The following is a 22117-nucleotide window of genomic DNA, read 5'->3' as shown; positions in this document are numbered from 1 at the left end:
ATCTTCAATATTATCTTCTGCAGTTTTCTTCTTAAGATCTGCACAGTCATCAAAAACAACATTAATTGATTCCATAATCGTTCTTGTTCTAAGATTAAACATACGATAAGCACGACTATTAGTGGCATAACCGAGAAACAGACACTTATCACTCTTGGAATCGAACTTAGCCAATTGATCTTGTCATTCAAAGTGTAACATACACAGCCAAAAACATGAAAGTATCTAAGGTTGGGCTTCTTTCCCATAATTATTCATAAGAGGTCATGGTTGATCCACTCCTTAGATACACCCTATTTGAAATATGACAAGCTGTGTTAAGGGCTTCTGCCCAAAAACGCTTTGCAAGGTTCTTTGAAGTTAGCATTACTCTTGCCATTTCTTGCAAAGTCCTGTTCTTACGTTCGGAAATGCCATTTTGTTGTGGTGTTTTTGGTGCTGAGAATTCATGAGAAATACCTTTCTTGTCACAGAAGGATGAGAATGAGCGATTTTCAAATTCCTTACCGTGATCAGTTCTAATCCTTCTTATCTTCAGACTGTGGAGGTTAGTGATTCTTGTGATCAAATTTTTGAATACTTCGAACGTATCTGACTTCTCTTTAATAAAATTAACCCATGAAAAATGGGAGAAGTCATCAACACACACAAAAGAGTATTTCTTACCTCCGAGGCTCTCAACTTCCATAGGACCCATAAGATCTATGTGTAGTAATTCAAGACAACGTGTTGTCCCAGGTGTTGGCAACACTGGATGTGACACGTGAGTCTCTTTCCCTTTTTGACAGTCACCGCACACATATGGTATACCAGAAGAGAGATTAGGCATACCTCTTACTGCATCGTACTTACTCAAGTTTTTCAGGGTTTTGAAATTAGCATGTCCGAGTTTTTTATGCCAAAGGTCAAGTTCGGTGATTTGCACATGTTTGCATGAAAGGTCTTCTCCTATTTGGTAGCAGTTGTCTGAGGACCTTGTACCTGTCATAATACACACATTCGATTCATCAAAGACTTCACAGTTATGTTTATCAAATTTAACAAAAAAATTATCATCACATAGTTGGCTTATGTTTATCAAATTTGAATTCAATCCTTCAACATGAAGCACATTGTGAAGCCTTGGCAGTCCTTCAACATTCAGTGTACCCTTTCCTACAATTCTTCCTTTTTCTCCCCCTCCATAGGTCACTCTACCACACTTTTCTTCAACATAATCGATTAGATGATCTTTAGAACCCGTCATGTGGCGTGAGCTTCCACTATCAAAGTACCAATGACCTGCAGTATTAGTTTTCAATGAAGTATAGACAACATTACATTGAGTTACCTTTGGTACCCAAATTTGTCTTACTGTAGGTCGATGGTGAGAAATGTTGCGGGAAGTGTTGGACAACATTTGGAGCAACATCCTGCTCGACTTTCGATTCATGCAGTCATCCTTGAGTTTAAAACAGTAGGGCCTGATATGACCAGGCTTAAAGCAGTAATGACATACATACCTTCGTTTTCTTCTATTATAAATTGGTGCCGAAGGTTGTTTTATTTGAGGAGAGCTTTTGATGGGAGACTTGGATTGAAGTTGTGGAGATGTATCTGCCTTTCCTTTCACAAAGACAGTAGGCTTGGAAGATTCACCTGTTTCATACACACTGTCCTTGAACCCTAAGCCTTTCTTGTCATCTCTTCCCATCAGAAGAATGGATTCAAGCTTGGATGAGCTTGTGTTAAATTTGGACAAGGTTTCAGTTGCTTTTTGAAGATCTTCTCTGGTCTTTCCAAGTTCCAAATCCTTTTTGCTCAAAATTACCTCAAGTTTAGCAACCACTACTTTTAGATCAGCATTTTCTTTCACCACCGATTTTAGTTCGACATTTTCTTTCACCAGATTTGCATTAAGCTTGTTTCTTTTGGTCCAATCTTCAAACAGTTCTTCATAAAGCTCCTGGACATTTTCAAGAGTAAGTTCTTCACCGTCAACCTCCAGATCATCTTCATTCAAGTTTTCAGAAACTATAGAGTTGAAACAGACTGATTTTACACAAATGTTGCAGCCAGGTGTAGCAACACCTAGGGCAACACCTGAGGGATTCACTTGTAACCAGCGGGTTTCTGTTAGTAGTGCAGTCAGGGAGGTTTGATTGTCTTCATCAGTGGACTTCTCCTCAAGATCAGATTCTTCATCGCTAAGGGATGCATTGTAGCCTTTGTTCTTGCGTAATCTGTTTGCACACTCATTTGCGTAGTGGCCGAACCCTTGGCATTCTCTACACTACACCGAATCAAACTTCCTTGATTTGAATTGTCACTTGCCTTCGTTCCTAGTTTGAATTTGTACCTTCGCAGGGAACCCTTGTGGCTTTTCAGGGAGGCTAGGAGATTTAGAAGGTTGTGCATCCTTTTTCTTTTCCCGGATTCTTTTCAAATAATCACCAAATTTTTTTGTGATAAAAGAGATAGAATCCTCGCAAAGATCAGAATCATTGACTTCCTGAGATATTTGAAGAAGTTCATTGTAGGAGTCATTAGAGGCTTGAAGTGCAATTTTTTTCCCTTTATCCTTCTTTTGCATGTCCAGATTCATCTCAAACGTGCGTAGTGAGCTGATAAGATCTTCCACTGACATCTTAGACATGTCCTTAGCTTCATCTGTTGCGCAGATTTTTATATTGAATCTTTCAGGCAGAGAACAGAGGATTTTGCTTATTAGACGCTCACTGGAGATAGATTCTCCAGCACTGAATGTCTCATTAGCAATCTCCCGTAGACGACGTATGCATTCAGTTTCTTCCATCCTCATTGTAATGCCCGGTTACTCGTACAAATGATAATAATGCGTTTACGTCGTTTATTATGTAGTTATTTAGCTCATTAGATTTCACGTGATGATTGAGGTATCAATATTGAGATTGAACATGACTTTTATATTGCCCATGGTATATTGAGAATGAATATATGTCTAAATAGTTAGAGTAAGATGTGTAGGTAATGATAGTGTAATGGAAATTGTGGGAAATGAGATGTAAATATGGTAGTTCGTACGGGTTTTAGCATAATGATTTGAATATTGATCCAAATCATGTGAGGCCTTAACCGTTAGAAAGCTAAGATATAATGCTAACACTTTCACGTTTTGGGTTTTGTCCAAATCATTGTGGAAGACAAGCCAAAAACGCCCCGAAGTGAGTTGTGTGTATCGTCACTCCTACAATGACACATGTTGGGAGAATGGGCATAACTTTTTACTCAGACCTCCAAATGACCTAAAACCAGTGGGAGATTCAAGCCAAGACATAGAGCTACAACTTTCTAGTTTACCACTTTTCCAACTTATGAACGGGAGAGACGTTTCCGGAGCAATCTTTGACGAAGTGTTGCGCAGAGGCAGAACAAGTGGCGCCCGAGCGGTAAGATTCTACCGCCCGAGCGCCGGTACACTAATGGTTCACGAAATTTACAGAACATATGGTGCTCGAGCGGTAGAAAATGACTGCCCGAGCGCCAGTGCACGAAAACTGCACCTTTTTGACAGAACATTCCGCGCTCGGGCGGTAGAAAATGACCGCCCGAGCGCCGCCGAATATATAAGAAGATAAGCATCGAGTTTCTAAACCATTTCTTCAGTATTTTCCATTCCTTAACAGCAAAAGCTCGAGAGAAAAATCTAGAAAACATCCTCCAAAGCTTCTTTCTTCATTCCTTTCAAAGTTTTGAAGTTAGATTTTGGTTCTCCATCACAAGAACTTCATAAGGGTGTAAGTTTTCTTCTCTTTTAGTTATGGTACATGTAGGTGACAATAAAGGAATGATTTTCATCTAGTTTATGCAATAGTGACTCAAATATTGGTATATTTGACAGTATAGGAGCGAGAAACATCGTCTCAAACAAGTATTCATACGATTGGACTGTAAGTTGGCATGTTCTTGAAGTAATACATGAGTAATATTATGATTTCAAATGATTCTCATTGATTATTGATATATGTACATTGTTAGTATATTTACTGTTGAAACATAGCACCATATTCCATTGTTATGTATTAAATATGTAAGGAACTCATGAATATTGAAGATGGGTGCTATGTCAAGAACAAGAACATGAACATGAAAGGAAAATGACTGATTTTTACATGATATAGAGCTTGTTGACATCATGAGCGGTTTTAAGTCCACCAAAGCTATTGGCCAATATATGTTCATGGGGCGTGGGGTTGCCAAAGGTTGCTCCCTGACGTCCAACACAGTAGTAGCTATATAATAAAGCAAGCACGGTAGTACAGGTCAACTAATGAGGCTCAAGTACAAAAATGAACATTGAATATATGCTACGGTATGACATGTTTTTAAGATTCATTGTTGATCACGACTTGATATGTATGTTCCTTCGATGCATATTGATACGTACAAGTGCCAACTTATTGAGTTTATAAACTCACGTAGCTCATGTATTACAGGATCAGGTAGTGAAGATGCGTAGGATGCCGGTTCGCCAATGGATGCTAGTGACGTGCCTCACCTCGACAAGAACCGGGCTTCTTATTGTATAGCTTCCGCATATGTATTATAATGAATTGAATGTTAGGGTTTGAAACAAGTTTTACAATGTTTATGTCTAGGGGTATGATGGTACAGAATATGTTTGTGTGTAAGAATACGATTATATATATATGGGTTGATGTTGTTGCTTGAGTTGAGTTTGTGTCTATGTATATATGAATGTTGTTGCTTGGTTTGGGCTTATACAAAATATAGGGACATCATGCCAAAATTTTAACAAACCGTCAAAGTGATGCCCCTTGTTTGATTTGATTCATAATATAGTTATATCATTCAAACCTTATTTTGATTACAAGTATAAGTATCATTAATCATGTCAAGTATAGAGTAAGGGTGTGACAATTTTTATGGTATCAGAGCCCACGGTTCTTCGACAGGGAAGACACTGCACTTCATCCACGCATGGGGAACTCGGCAAGTAAGTATCTTTGTGTCCCATAGTTTAAGCTAAGTTATGTGTCTATGTATCCTACATGTAGGTTAAGATAAGCGACGATGCCACCGAAACGTAAAGTACATGAAGGAGAGTCATCTAAGGGCAAGGCCTCCGCAGTCGAAGGTGAGGGCAGTGCACCACGACCGATAGATGACACCAGTAAGGGCGAACATTTCATGCGAGGACTTCGCTCGGAAATTAAAAGAGATGTACGAATGTCGAAAGTTGCTACATACGGGGAGATAGTAGAAAGAGCACTTATGGCAGAACAAGATGAACATGACATTGACATAGACAGGCAACAACGAAGGCAACAGTACTTTCAAAAGAGCCAAGGAACGGGACAAGGCAAAAAGACCGATAGCAAAGGTGCTCGACCAGAGGAACCCCGTAGCAAGGGTCCCCCTCCACGTAAAGAACAGGACAGGCCACCTTGTCCTAAATGTGGCAAACTCCATGGCGGGGAGTGTATGCAGGGTTCTAATGTCTGTTATCGTTGCAAGAAGCCAGGACATCTCGCCAAGAATTGTCCAGGAAGTTTTGAGAAAGTACAGGGACGCCTTTTTTCCATGACCAAAGAAGAAGTGGATGCGGATACATCGATGATCACCGATACTGGGCATTACAGCAAGTACACTAGAGACACAACTCGCCATAGCCTTACCTTCCGGACAAGAATTACAGACATATCAGATTGTGCGAGGATGTCCAATATATGTCCAAGGCCATCAGATGTATGCTGAATTGATTGTTTTGAAAATGAACGATTTTGATGTGATATTGGGAATGCTCTCGAAGTACAGAGTTAATATTGACTGTGGCCTGAAGATGATCAAGTTTTCACCAGTAGGAGCTGAACCATTCACAGTAGCAAGTGCAGGTATATCCTTACCTCTTCGGATAATCTCTTGTATGAAGGCTTGTAAATTATTACAGAAGGGGTGTCAAGGATATTAACATCTGTTTTAGTTATTGATCCACCGGTTCGTGAACTAAAAGATACAGATGTCGTTTGTGAATTTCCAGAAGTATTTCCTGATGATGTAACAGGCTTACCCCCAGATAGAGAGATCGAATTTGTAATTAATGTTGTGACAGGAACTCATTCGATCTCCAAAGCTCCTTATCGATTAGCTCCTATAGAAATGAAAGAACTGAAAGAACAGTTACAGGAGTTGCTTGATAAAGGGTTTATTAGACCGAGCTTTTCACCGTGGGGTGCACCTGTTTTGTTTGTTAAAAAGAAAGACGGTACCCTCCGTCTGTGTATCGATTATAGGGAGTTGAACAAAGTGACAATCAAGAATAAGTATCCACTCCCCAAAATTGATGATTTGTTTGATCAATTACAAGGAGCTGCCATCTTTTCGAAGATTGATTTACGATCAGGCTATCATCAATTAAAAGTGAAGTCAGATGATATTTCTAAGACTGCCTTCCGAACCAGGTACGGGAATTATGAATTTCTTGTAATGCCATTTGGACTAACGAATGCACCAGCTGCATTTATGGATCTAATGAACAGAATTTTCAAGCCATTCCTAGACAAGTTCGTGATTGTGTTTATAGATGATATTTTAATCTACTCACGAACTGTAGAGGAGCATCGAGAACATTTGCAATTAGTTTTGCAGACTTTGAAGGATAAACATTTATATGCCAAATGGAAGAAATGTGAATTTTGGCTTGAACAAGTAGCATTCTTGGGTCATATCATTTCAAAAGAAGGCATATCAGTGGATCCAAGTAAGATTGAAGCTGTTAATAACTGGCTACGACCTACCACTGTTACCGAGGTACGCAGTTTTCTTGGGCTAGCTGGTTATTACCGTCGGTTTATAGCGGGATTTTCTAAGATAGCATTGCCTTTGACTGCTTTAACTCGAAAGAATGTGAGATTTGTATGGGATGAAGCATGTGATCGCAGTTTTCAAGAGTTAAAGGCAAAATTGACATCAGCACCGGTCCTTGCTATTCCACAAGGATCAGGAGATTTTGTAGTGTACAGTGATGCTTCGAAACAAGGTTTAGGAGCAGTCTTGATGCAACACGGGAAGGTGATTGCTTATGCCTCTAGGCAATTGAAAGAATATGAAAAGAACTATCCCACACATGATTTAGAACTGGCAGCAGTGGTATTTGCATTGAAAATATGGCGCCATTATCTGTATGGTGAACGGTGTGAAATTTACACGGACCACAAGAGTCTAAAATACTTATTCACGCAAAAAGAACTGAATATGAGACAACGACGTTGGTTGGAATTGGTGAAGGATTACGATTGTGTTATTAATTATCATCCAGGCAAAGCCAATGTTGTTGCAGATGCGTTAAGTCGAAAGTCCAGTTCTATTGCTGCAATGCAAGTACAAGAACAAATCCTATGGGATTTGCAGAACTTGAAACTTGATGTTATTCCAAAGGGAGCTGCAATTCATCTATCATCTCTTATGGTTCGACCAACGCTTGCAGACAGGATTAAGGTCGAATAAAACACAGATAATGAATTACAACAATTGAGGCAGCGAGATGAAGAAAAAGGAAATTTGAACTTTGAATTGGATGGGGAAGGAATATGGACATATCGAGGGAGGCTATGTGTACCAAAACAAGGAACGATCAGGAACGACATTCTTATTGATGCTCATGCTACTCCCTATTCGATCCATCCAGGAGGCACGAAAATGTACAAGGATTTGAAACCATTATTTTGGTGGCCAGGTATGAAAAAGGACATTGCTCAATTTGTTGCACAATGTCTAACTTGTCAACAGGTCAAGATTGAACATCAAAGACCAGCAGGACTTCTGAAACCACTACCCATTCCTGAATGGAAATGGGAGCATATTACAATGGATTTCATCCTTGGTTTGCCAAGAACACAAAGAGGATTCAATGCTATATGGGTTATTGTGGATCGACTTACAAAATCAGCTCACTTTCTTCCGGTGAAGACCACATACACGATGAATCAATATGCTGAAGAATACATCAAGGAGATAGTGAGGCTTCATGGTATCCCAGTGTCCATTGTATCAGATAGAGATCCAAAATTTACATCTGCATTTTGGAAAAGCTTGCATCATGCTATGGGAACTCGATTGGCATTCAGCACAGCATTTCACCCTCAAACTGATGGACAATCAGAACGAGTGAATCAGATCTTAGAAGATATGTTGAGGGCATGTACTATTGACTTCCCAGGTAGTTGGGACAGTAAACTACCGTTGGCTGAGTTTACATATAACAATAGCTATCAGTCAAGCATTGGAATGGCACCATATACTGCTTTATATGGTAGAAAATGTCGATCTCCAGTACATTGGGATGAAATAGGAGAAAGGAAATTGTTAGGCCCTGAATTGGTACAACAGACAGCTGAATTGGTAACCAAGATCAGAGAAAGAATGCACACTGCCCAGAGTCGACAGAAAAGCTATGCTGATGTGCGACGTCATCGATTGGAATTTCAGGGTGGTGACCATGTATTTGTAAAGATATCACCATTGAAGGGCATTTTGCGTTTTGGTAAGAAGGGAAAATTGAGTCCAAGATATATCGGTCCATTTGAAATCTTGGAAAGAATAGGAGACAGAGCCTACCGAGTTGTTTTACCTCCGAACTTGTCAAATGTTCACAATGTTTTTCACGTTTCCTTGCTACGAAAGTATTTGGCCAATCCTTCTCACGTTCTTCATTACGAACCATTGGAGCTAGCTTCGAATCTCTCATATGAAGAACGACAGGTCCAAATCCTCGATAGGAAATCAAAAGTGTTACGAGGCAAGGAAATACCCTTGGTGAAACTGTTATGGCGAAATCATGCAATCGAAAAAGCAACTTGGGAACGCGAAGACGAGATTCAACAGAGATATCCCAAACTATATGGTACGTCAAATTTCGAGGACGAAATTCTTTGAAGGAGGGGAGAATTGTAATGCCCGGTTACTCGTACAAATGATAATAATGCGTTTACGTCATTTATTATGTAGTTATTTAGCTCATTAGATTTCACGTGATGATTGTGGGAAATGAGAAGTAAATATGGTAGTTCGTACGGGTTTTAGCATAATGATTTGAATATTGATCCAAATCATGTGAGGCCTTAACCGTTAGAAAGCTAAGATATAATGCTACAACTTTCACGTTTTGGGTTTTGTCCAAATCATTGTGGAAGACAAGCCAAAAACGCCCCGAAATGAGTTGTGTGTATCGTCACTCCTACAATGACACATGTTGGGAGAATGGGCATAACTTTTTACTCAGACCTCCAAATGACCTAAAACCAGTGGGAGATTCAAGCCAAGACATAGAGCTACAACTTCCTAGTTTACCACTTTTCCAACTTATGAACGGGAGAGACGTTTCCGGAGCAATCTTTGACGAAGTGTTGCGCAGAGGCAGAACAAGTGGCGCCCGAGCGGTAAGATTCTACCGCCCGAGCGCCGGTACACTAATGGTTCACGAAATTTACAGAACATATGGCGCTCGAGCGGTAGAAAATGACCGCTCGAGCGCCAGTGCACGAAAACTGCACCTTTTTGACAGAACATTCCGCGCTCGGGCGGTAGAAAATGACCGCCCGAGCGCCGCCGAATATATAAGAAGATAAGCATCGAGTTTCTAAACCATTTCTTCAGTATTTTCCATTCCTTAACAGCAAAAGCTCGAGAGAAAAATCTAGAAAACATCCTCCAAAGCTTCTTTCTTCATTCCTTTCAAAGTTTTGAAGTTAGATTTTGGTTCTCCATCACAAGAACTTCATAAGGGTGTAAGTTTTCTTCTCTTTTAGTTATGGTACATGTAGGTGACAATAAAGGAATGATTTTCATCTAGTTTATGCAATAGTGACTGAAATATTGGTATATTTGACAGTATAGGAGCGAGAAACATCGTCTCAAACAAGTATTCATACGATTGGACTGTAAGTTGGCATGTTCTTGAAGTAATACATGAGTAATATTATGATTTCAAATGATTCTCATTGATTATTGATATATGTACATTGTTAGTATATTTATTGTTGAAACATAGCACTATATTCCATTGTTATGTATTAAATATGTAAGGAACTCATGAATATTGAAGATGGGTGCTATGTCAAGAACAAGAACATGAACATGAAAGGAAAATGACTGATTTTTACATGATATAGAGCTTGTTGACATCATGGGTGGTTTTAAGTCCACCAAAGCTATTGGCCAATATATGTTCATGGGGCGTGGGGTTGCCAAAGGTTGCTCCCTGACGTCCAACACAGTAGTAGCTATATAATAAAGCAAGCACGGTAGTACAGGTCAACTAATGAGGCTCAAGTACAAAAATGAACATTGAATATATGCTACGGTATGACATGTTTTTAAGATTCATTGTTGATCACGACTTGATATGTATGTTCCTTCGATGCATATTGATACGTACAAGTGCCAACTTATTGAGTTTATAAACTCACGTAGCTCATGTATTACAGGATCAGGTAGTGAAGATGCGTAGGATGCCGGTTCGCCAATGGATGCTAGTGACGTGCCTCACCTCGACAAGAACCGGGCTTCTTATTGTATAGCTTCCGCATATGTATTATAATGAATTGAATGTTTGGGTTTGAAACAAGTTTTACAATGTTTATGTCTAGGGGTATGATGGTACAGAATATGTTTGTATGTAAGAATACGATTATATATATATGGGTTGATGTTGTTGCTTGAGTTGAGTTTGTGTCTATGTATATATGAATGTTGTTGCTTGGTTTGGGCTTATACAAAATATAGGGACATCATGCCAAAATTTTTACAAACCGTCAAAGTGATGCCCCTTGTTTGATTTGATTCATAATATAGTTATATCATTCAAACCTTATTTTGATTACAAGTATAAGTATCATTAATCATGTCAAGTATAGAGTAAGGGTGTGACACTCATCATCTCGAATTTGGAAGTAAGCATCCTTAGTCTGGTTCGTCTCACACTCTCAGACCCTTCACAATGACATTGAAGGATATCCCATGCACTTTTAGCCGAAGTACAGTTTGTGATTAAACTGAACATGTTCATATCAACCGATGTGAATATAGAATTCAAAGCCTTTGAGTTATGGTTTGAATTTTGCACTTCATCAGCAGTCCAGTCATTTTCAGGCTTTGGTCGATTGTCCCCCTCTTGATCTGTTGCGACTGGTGGAGTCCATCCGTTGATGACACGCTGCCACGCCCGTTCATCTAGGGATTTTATGTAGTATCTTATCTTGACCTTCCATAAGCTGTAATTAGTACCATCAAGGACTGGTTGTCGAAGTGCTGCACTTGCAAACGTAATGTCCATTGAATATTTCTGTCAAACAAAACAAAAACCAGAATCAGCACTTAGTATATCAAGAGTTGGCTCTGATACCACTTGTTAGGATTATTTTGTCCGACAGATATAACAAATAATAAAAATATCATAATATGATGTATAAATTCGTGTTTTATCAGAATTAAATGTTGTGCCAGATGTTACAACATCTCGGACAACATCTACATGCAGCGGAAAATTAATAACACAAATTCACTTTAAATAAATAGATGGACAAGATTAAATATGCACAAGTATAAATACTTGTGCGGTGCCTTATGGCAAAAATTAATCACTAGAAAACCAAAATGTTTACTCAAAAACCTATCACTAGTGATTTTCACAAAAATCAATTTCCTCAACAAGTTGAGAAAACAAATGCTTTTTAAAAACAAATAACCAGAATAAAAAAAACTAAAACAAGAAAGCAAAACATGAGCCAAAAAGGGAATCCACGAAAAACAATCTTCAGTCAACTTCTGCACAGATGTTGTCTGGAGATGTTCCCAACATTCACGGCAACACTTGCTATCGGCAGTCTTCAAAGCAGCAACGTTTGACAGTGATTTTCTCTCAGATTCAGAGCGTGCAGAGTGTGCGTATTACTTCGAGTAGAAAACGGCCACCTTCAACGTCCTAGGTTTTCCTTTTTATAGATGAGAGCCTTATCTCATAAGGGAACCTTTTAAGCAAGGAAAGTAAGAGTTTTATTAGGAATAAACTCTTTTTAAACATTGAAATCATATCTTATCAATTCACTAGATCTTTTAATATCTCATTATCTAAGGAAGGCAAAATCAAATCAAATATTTACTCAATCAAAACAATAAGGAAAAATATACTAGGGAAATAATTAACTATATCAATCGAAAACTTGGAGAACAATATTTCCCTTCACAACCGTTGCAAATGACGATAGTTTTTTTTCAAATTTCGTCGCAAATGACAATGTTTTAATCAAAAGTCGTCACTAAGTTAATTATTTTTTTATATAAAATAGTTTACAAAATAGCGAGAGTTTAATATTCCGTCCATATTTTTAAATAAAAATAATAATATATTTATAATTTCTATAAACAAACAAATAATATATTTTATATTTTTAATCATTAATAATTATTTATATAAAAATATATTTTTCATTGATGAATTTGTATACTGATCACATTAATAAATATATGTATATTCTGCTGGCAAATTTTCTACTGCTCTATTGCCCCAACTATGATCCCAACGAAAATTATTTAGCCTAATTTTATCACAACATCGTACAATTTCTTGTTAGGTGTGCTCTAAATGGAATTCACAATACAAGACATGGCAAGAATATGTGCTTGTCATACTGGAAATGCCTCGAAATACGTTCTTTAATTATTTCAAGTACTTCTTAGAGTTCGCAAATCAAAACATGCTCAGCCATTTGCAGAAACAGTCAACATAAATTTACTCCATATCAAAGTTAATGGAAAAAAATGACAAGCATTTTGCTGCATCATCTGAAGTAACAATTTTCTATGTTTTAATTAATAAAACACATTCCATTGATCAATTAAATTAAAAATAAAAAGTATGTGTGAGATCTATCAGAGGATCAATTTAATATGTTATATTAAAAGTTAAAACATAGTGCGAGTAATATTTATATCCCCATATTATCGTAGGGAGTTCGATCAAGACGAATTACTCATCAAGTGAAGTTTACTGAATATGTTCATCATATATGCATCATTAGGAAATAGGGAGTGTTTTATTTGAATAAGATCTTTTGTGGTTGTAACTGTTTATATTTAGTGTATTTGTTTGACAGCTGGGCGTGACTCTGTGAATGTAGGTAGATTAGACCGAACCACGTTAAAATTAACTATATTCTTTTTTCTTTCAAATTTAAATTTCTTAATTGTGCTAAAAAAAATTGAGGGGCTGGTGGCTACCACCTCCACCCCTCATTAATGCATCAAAAAAATTTAGACTATTTGCGAGGACGATAATAGGATGAGACAGAAAGTAGGTTCTCAACTTCCTCGTAGTAATGACCAGAGCTAAAGCTATATTTTCAAGCTTGGTATATCTTAGCTCATGTCTTTTGAGGGCGTGGATTACATAATATATGGATTCTGGTCTGTTCCTTGTCTCAGATAAGGACCGAGCTGACAGCGTGCTTGGTGGCAGCCAAGTAGATCCACAACTTTTCTCCCTGCCTGGGCTTCACCAAGATGGGCAACCCGGCCAGATGATTTTTCAGGTCCTTGAAGACTTGTTCAACTTTGGCACAACTTTGGCATTTCATCCAAGTCTCTTATCTTTTCTCAATATTTGAAAAAAATGATAACTCCGATGTGTCGATCTCAATATAAAGCAGGACAGGGCAGCGTTCCGGCCTGTGATCATGAATCTGATAAACTTTCCACTCTTGACCCCAAACACGCACTTGAGTGGGTTTAATCTGACCCCATGCCATCTGAGAGTTGAGAAAGTTTCTTCGATATCTGAGATAAAACAAAACAACTCCTTAGACTTAATAAGGATATCATCCACATATACTTCAATGTTCCTCTCAGCCTGTTTCTCAAAAATCTTAGCATGCCGGCATAACAAAATGTACCACATGAGGTTGTGAAGCTGACCTTATTTTGATCGTCCCGTGCCAAGGGGATTTGATGATATCTCTGATATGCAGCCATAAAACTCAAATAATTCATACCCTGAGGTGGACTCCACCATCTAATCAATTCAGGACAAGGGATAGCAGTCCTTAGGACATGCTTTATTTAAATCCCTGAAATCCACATATATTCTACGTTGTCCTGTAGCTTTTGGACTAGGACCACATTTGACAACCAAGTGGGGATTTGAAATTCTCAGACTTGCCCGGCTTTTAACAGCTCCTGCGCCTGCTCCGCTATCACCATGTCTTTTCAGGACCAAAGTGTCTTTTCTTTTGTAACACAGGTCGGGATACCGGTAGGGTATTCAATGTATGCTCAGCTACATGGGTTGGGATCTTGATTAACTCAAAAAGGGATCACACAAAGATATCGGCATTATGATGTAGACAAATCCATAATCAGGCCTGGATAAAAGGCTCCAGGTCTCAGGCCACTCTGGTGACTTTCTCGTGTTGATCGGGAACCAAGATCATTTCCTCATGTCCCTCCACCATTACCGCTTACACTTCTTCAAGCGAGTGAGCTTCCCTTTCTCCTCCTACTTTTTTTTTCATACCCTTCCTTTCTTGCTCTCTTCTTTTCCACCTAGATAGTTTCAACATATCATTTGCAGGATGAGGGCTGATCTCCCCGGATCTCTCCGACCATGCCCCTTACTAGGAATTTAATCTTCTGATGATAAGTGGAAGCGATGGCCTTGAGGGTGTTCATAGCCGGCCTTCCCAGGATAATGTTGTATGAAGAGGGTGCACTAACCATAATGAAGGTGGTCATGACTTATTTTCTTAAATCTCCAGCCTCGACTGTTAAAGGAAGCACAATCTCTCTCTTTGGACATACCATATGACCAGCGAAATCAAAAAGAGTGGTCTCTAGTGGTTCCAAACTGTAACCCTTAAAGTCCATCTGGTCCAGGACTTCTTGGAATATCACATTAGCCATCTAAATTCACGAACACCCACCTGATATCATAATTTTTAATTTTGGATTGGATGACCAAGACATCATAATGAGGCAGACTGACGCCTTGCAAATCCAGATGGTCAAAACTGATGGTTGGTTCATCTTCCCTCCTCAAGTTTTCCAGCCCCAAGCTTTCTCGCCGGCTCCACGCCTTACGAGCCAGGTTGGAATCATCATCTGTAGATCCTCCCGAGATCATCTTGATTACTCCCAAAGTAAGGGACTTTCCCCGACCTTTACAAAATTTTCTGCCCCTCAAAAAAATGCATCGCCTAATCTTTTGGTATTTTCAAGGTTATATTTTTATGATCGTTCTTCGATTCTACCCGGTCGATCAGCCCTTTCTTTATTCATTGCCTCCCTCTACTGCCTCTAGGCCTCTTCCATGTTGATATATTTCTCTGCCCGAGAAAATATATCTTCAAATTCTCACGACAGTTTTTTTTATCAAGGATCAGAAGAAGTTCTCTTCCTGGAGTCCCTGTGTGAAGGCGGTAATCTTGGTTTCCGGGGGCGCATGAAGGTACTTCCAAAGATACTTTGTTGAATTTGCAGATTATGCTCGTAATAATTCCTCCCTACCCTGTTTTACTTCAAACAGACTGAAAGCAATCTTCTTATATCTCTTGCTGCTACTGAATTGATCCAAGAAAATGCTCTTGAAGCAGTCAAAAGATTGTATGCTTTGAGGCTTGACTTTATCAAACCAACATTGGGCTAAATCAACCAACGTGGTCAGGAAAGCCTTACACTTTATCTTGTCATCATAACAGTGTAACATGACCGTATTTTTTAACTGGGCCAAGTGTTCCTTGGGATATGTTTCCATATTACTTCCTGATTTTTGCATATTTGTAATCGGCGGGAAGGGGCTCATTCACTATATGAGTGGAAAAAAGGCACGGTTTTTGTTGGACTTGGAGGGCCTTTGAGGACCGGCATGTCCTTCCAGATTCTTCACTTTCTTTCTTATGTTTTCTGGTTCCTTGGCCATGGTAAGGGACTTGGAGCACACTTAGGAACTTTCTTCCTTATTGATCTTGTCTCGAGAAGAGGACTCATCCTCGGACCCCTCTTTGTTTTAAACACAAATGCTGCTAGGATGTAACTCATCCATCATGGATTTTTGGACAGCTGTTGCTATCCATTGGGTTAATTGTTCTTGGTTGATCATAAAAGTTTGTTGAGGTGGTGGATTTCCCTAGGAACCTCTGATCCGAGGAGTCTCTTTTGGAACCATCCCTCTAGGTTGATTTTCATGTAGAAACCATATCTACGCCTTAGATCTAGTTTCCCACAGACGGAGCCAATGATATTGACCAGTAATCGGTTTGAGCTTAGTGGGTGATTGTGTCACACCCCGAGACGGGGGTTGGTGTCGGCGTTGCTCTCCAATTTACATTCGAAAACAACAAGCCTCAGAAGTACAAAATTCAGAAACCAGTCTTTTATTCATAATACTGAATAATTCATTATCTGTTACAACTCAAATAACTAATGTTTTACAGCGGAAATGTAAAACCAAACATAAAAACGTCTTAACAGATGCAGCGGAAATAACATAAATAATACTGAGAACAACAGTCTTCTTCACCAGCCCAGAATTGAGCCTGCTCATCTTCTTCTAACATTTTTTCCTCGTTCTTATCTGAGATGGTTTGGTGGGTGAGTGATATGGTTGTCACTCAATAAGCGGGGGCGGGAATAACTCCCAGTTTTCGAAACTATTTTAACAGAAATAGTAATACAAAATAATATACAGAAAACTCTTACTTTAAGAACAGGAATCAGTATTCAGAACAAAATTCAGAAATTAGCAAGTAAGCACTGAGCACGTTTGTGAATTTCATGGCTAAACTGAAATCAGTCCCCTATATGTTCTCTCCTCTAAGGGGTGAGGCCAGAATAAAAAATCAGAGTTCAGAAATATTTAGAATATATATTCCTACCATTAGTTCATTAGGTTTCAGTGCTTCAAAAATCAGATATCAGAAATCAAACATACAGAAACTTTGCTTTAAAACAAGAATTATTAAACTGATTTCAAGACATAATACATAAGCTCACTCACAGTAAATTGCTAGAAATTTCGGTGGAAGTCTGGAATCTGCTTGTTCTCACTACTAGATTTTACAGCTTCGAAAAATGAACTCTCTTAGCTCTAATTTCAAGTGATAACTCAAGACTTATGTAACAACAATTTCAGAGCTTTGATGGTGATATTTATAAGCCAAATTCTGACTGTTGAACTCCCTATTAATGGTCATAATCTATCATGATGTGCCATTAACAACCTTTATTCCATGTTAAAAATACTTCAGTTACAAGTCATAAGCAGAATCAGTAGCTATCTGCTGGAATCTCGCTACTGAACTCTTCTGCTGCTGGATTCTGTGCGCTCAAAAATACATGTCTGCTGGAAAAATACCAGCTTCTGAAATATTAATAGCTGCTGGCATTGCTGCTGAATAATGCTAGCTGCTGTAAAATGCTAACTGCTGGAATTTGGTAAAATGCTAACTGCTGGAATTTCGGGTTCTCACAGATTGTACTGGGTCGAATGGATTTATTCTCGGGCACATTGGAGATCAAGCGGAGAATACACGGACATAAAAAACTCTTAAAAAAGCAAAGAATGTTAGTGGAGCACCGAAGAATTTGCGACGTGACCACTCTGACGTTTAAGTTAGTCAAAAGTTCAAAGAAAAGTCTATAAAGATAGTATGTTTTCTCAGTAAAAATATTGAATGCATTAATATCAAGTAAACCTAACATTTATAAAGAAAAAGTCAATAATGACCTTGTTTTCAGTGTTTGATTGTTACTCATGGCAAGATGATTGCTTATGCTCTGCTCCCTAACACTGCCACATCTGACAACCCATATCAATCTTGATCTAGTCACATCATCCCTACGTACACTGAAAGACATCACAATATAATGATATCGAATCATGGGATCCCATACATACAAACCCATAAATGGCAAATATACCAAGGCGTTCGGGTAGTTGATCATGGTGCGAAGCCCTGTCCTCTGAATCTCATTATACTACCCGAGCTTGCATTATCTGAACTCAATTGAAGGTCCGACCTCACTTGGGCACATGGTGATCTGATTTGTCTCTATGGTCCTAATTTTACCACACCTCGAGTTCTATAAGATGACCGAGCACTTCGGTGAGTATCACCAAATTACAATTTGGTACCTGAAAATTAAATGTGGATTCCAGTCTCCGCTCACACACACACACACACTCACACACACACAAATGGACAGATTTTAAAATGAAAAGAACCTCGTAGTTAAATGTGCGCTGACTCGGATGCACACAAATCAAGAGACATTCGTCAATAGCCTAAAGAACCTACTCTTGTTTTTTAGACACAAGCCTAACCTATTCTATAATGTCTAAAAGGTTGTTTTTTCTTTCTACATTAACATTCGAATAAGGTTCGTTTTTTATAAACAAAATGATATTCAAATAAATTAGCAACTAATGAATTGTGAGGGAGTTAAATTGTTGTAGGAAATTACTTAGATTTTATCTTAACCATACGTAATTCTGTACATTATCTGCTATCTTTTTAAAAAGTAGCTTTTATGAACAGCGGCCACACTTTGGGTGGAAAGAAATAGGATAGAATAAGAAGCCAACAGCACTGTCCAAAACTGAAATAAAATAAACAACTTTATAGAAAATTAAAAGATTGCTAAGTATTATTTATATTTACAAAATAATTACACAGAAACCCTGATTTTAAAAAATAATAAAATGTTATTCTTCTTTATATAATTTTTTAAATTAATTATCCAAAAAAATATATATCATATTATATATTTATTTTATAAAAAATCTTATAGAAACACGACCCTCCCGCTTGAATTTTCAGAGGCGGGGGAAGATAGAGTCTTCCAGCGAGAAAAGGTGCTCGCCTATGTCGTCGCAGTTGGAGGATTCTTGACGCATTGTGGATGGAACTCAATAGCTAAAATCTTGTGTAATGCTGTGCTGATGTTGTGCTAGCCATTTTTTCCTGGTTAACATATGAATTGTTGGTATGTATGCGTGCAAATATAGATGACAGATTTTCTTCGAACTCGACAGAAAATCCAATACCCGGCCCAATGGAGGAAGGTATGAAAGATATTTTTTTAATACCCGGCCCAATGGAGGAAGGTATGAAAGATATTTTTTTACTCGATTAAATAAATGGATAATCACGTATGCAAATAAGAGCTTGCATTTTTTTAGGAAGGATACGACTTTTATACTTGGTGAGCACATGAGTACCAATAGAAAAAGTTGACTCTAAAAGATGCATTAAAAACCATTAAGTATTTGATTGACTAGATTAATTTGAGTTAAACATTACAAAAAAGAGAGGAGAACATAGCATTTTCAAAAAAAAAAAAAAAAAAAGAAGCAGAGAGATTCAGATTTTACCATGGTGATGGAGGCGAGACGCAAGAGAAAAATAAGGAAGAAATAAGATAAGAGAGTGATGGAGGTGCAGGAGAATTATTCCAATTTTTATATAAAACTTAAAAATATAAAATTCTACCGCCCGCCCAATTTAGGCCCGTCCCATCTTGGCCCGCAACCCAAACGGCTCAGATCTTTTGGTCCGCCTCTAAAAAGACTGTTATTTTATCAACACAACCCGCTCAAAAAAATTAGATGAAATATTTTGAAATAAAAGCCCAAAGCTAGGCCACAATGCCCACGGATCATAGGAGTTGGAGAACGATTATTTTCCGAGATGGGTCTCACAGGCCAATGGGTCATATTTTAGGACATAATTCAACTCATCGGACCTACATTCGAAAATTGGCAATAGCTCCATTAAAGAATTTCTTCTATTACATTGGGGTACAAGGATTTTGTCGTCGATCTCACATGAATTGATAAATGTCTGCCGGTCTATTGATCTATTCGTTGGTAAATTGAACTCTTTTGTGTTAAAGGATGTGTCGCCATGTCGGGTCTTGCACAACATTTACGAATATATAAATTTATTTATGGTGGGAAAACAATTTTTATCGGAATGTTGAAAAATTTCTGAGACGAATTGATAAGATTTGTTATGTGGTACTTATCAAATCACCATTAATTTCTATCATCGATTAAGATTGATGTTTTAGAGGTCTATATTCGAAGTCTCTCGAGCTTGCATTTTCATTGAGCCATTCGAAATCCATAATTTCACATTTATTTTCATTGTCAAATTAGTTAAATAGAATAAACTCAAATCCATCTTCTATTTATTTATAGTATATTTATACATATCAGTATCACGATAGATTTCAAATGACTCCAATATTCTAAAGATCTGAAATTTATTGTGGTTAGTATAATTGTAGTATAAATAAGAAGGAAAATGAATTTAAATTTCTTTATCTAAACAATAAAAATACATTTAAATCTATAAATTTAAAATCATTCCCTCCGAACCACGACCTAAAATAATTTTCATGATCATCTTCCTCAATATCAAATACAAAAGGCTAGGAAGATGTCAGAAACTACCTTATATATCTTTTTTCGTAATTTAGATGACAGCTAGTAAATTTAAGAATAAAGATTTAGACTTTAGAGTCCAAATTAGATAAGCATATTCGTGTTCTAGTAAAACTTGGAGCATTAAGTTTGTTTAGTTATGTTTGTTCTAGTCTATATTGATGTTTTTTCGACAGTCTTCGCCCGGTTCTCTGTTTTTTTTTTAAATTTATTGTTGAATGTCATAATTATCTCTGTTGGGTGGAACAATCGAAATGTGGTGCTTGTCAAGTTGTATGATTTAAATATTTGAGTTGCACCATTACCACCAGTTATAACTTTTCGTAAAGCAGTAAGTATTCGGTCCTATAATTGGTATCAGAGTCAACGTCACTGGTTCAATTTCTATTGATCGCAAAGAATGCAATTATTGAAAAAAATGTGGCTAGGTGCAATAATTGTTCTTGTTGGGTAGAGCTATCGAAACGTTGTGCTTTTGTTGTACGGTTTAAAATATTTGAGTTGCAATGTTATCATCCATTATAACTTTTGATAAAATGATAAGCGTTCGACCCTATATTTATATAAATCTCTATCTTCTTGTAACCTTACACACACACACACTTGTAAGAAATTGAGCTCTAATATAAGCTATAATTTAGATTTATTTTCGTTGCAATTTTATATTTGTTGTACTAGAAGATATTTTGATATGACAATACACAATCCGTTAGGTGAAAATGTTTATTTAATATAGTATTTAGATATATAGTGCAGACAAATACCTTGTTTAGGTATGCTGTCTATTTCTTGCTGTTATATCCAGCATTAATAAGGATGTAAACCCATAAAATTATTATAGATCAAAATAATTTATAGTGGATATAAAGTTATTGTTTATTTACCAAACATATAATTTTGTCAGACTAATTTATTATATCCGATAATATTATTATTATCATTTTAATAAGTGTAGTTAAACCAACTAATTTAATTAAGAAATGGAGTGGCTTTAGATGCATGCATGCATGATCAAGTCATTAAATCATAATTATTCAGTGAGGAATCTAGAAAGTAACTTTGGTCAGTTGACGATGAGAAGTTTTATATATATAATTTTGATATGATACATATCTTTTGTTTTTTTTCTATGTTAATCAATAAACTGACACTTAATATTGATAAAACGACAAGCGTTCGGTTCTATAATTGATATCAGAACTAAAGTTATGGATTCGATTCCTATTGATTGCAAGGAGTGCAATTATTAGGAGGGAGATTGTTCGGTGCAATAATTGTCCCTGCTTGGTAGAGCGATCGAACCGTGTGCTTGAGCTGCTGTGCGGTTTAAAAGATTTGAGTTCCACCATTACCACTAGCTATAGCTTTGGGTAAAGCGCCTTACAACATCTAATAGATAAGTGTCGTCTATATATATATATATATATATATATATATATATATATATATATATATATATATATATATATATATATATCGGTTGAATATGATTTAAGGCACTTAAATATTTTCAAAATAATCGATATATAAAATAAGAAAATCATTAAATATTTTAGTAAATACAAGATATTATTTTATTAATTTAAATATATTTCAAATTACAAAGATATATTTTTTCTATTATTATCTTATAACATTATTAAC

The 22117-nt window shown here is 37.2% G+C and overlaps 1 protein-coding gene across 1 annotated transcript; it reads right to left on the bottom strand.

The window, feature by feature from the left end:
- Positions 1-250: 250 nt before the first annotated feature.
- On the bottom strand, positions 251-2800 carry LOC140810205 (uncharacterized). The gene is made up of 2 exons (XM_073168077.1): positions 2339-2800; positions 251-2272 (listed from the first exon to the last, which is right to left on the bottom strand). Exons 1-2 carry the CDS (start codon positions 2798-2800, stop codon positions 251-253), a joined length of 2484 nt encoding a protein of 827 aa, XP_073024178.1.
- Between the last annotated feature and the right edge of the window lie 19317 nt (positions 2801-22117).

The sequence above is a fragment of the Primulina eburnea genome, chromosome 13 (genome assembly GCF_022965805.1).
Source record: "Primulina eburnea isolate SZY01 chromosome 13, ASM2296580v1, whole genome shotgun sequence".
NCBI lineage: Eukaryota > Viridiplantae > Streptophyta > Magnoliopsida > Lamiales > Gesneriaceae > Primulina > Primulina eburnea.
The sequence above is the reverse complement of the archived record's forward strand: the minus strand, read 5'-3'. Positions and strand labels throughout refer to the sequence as shown.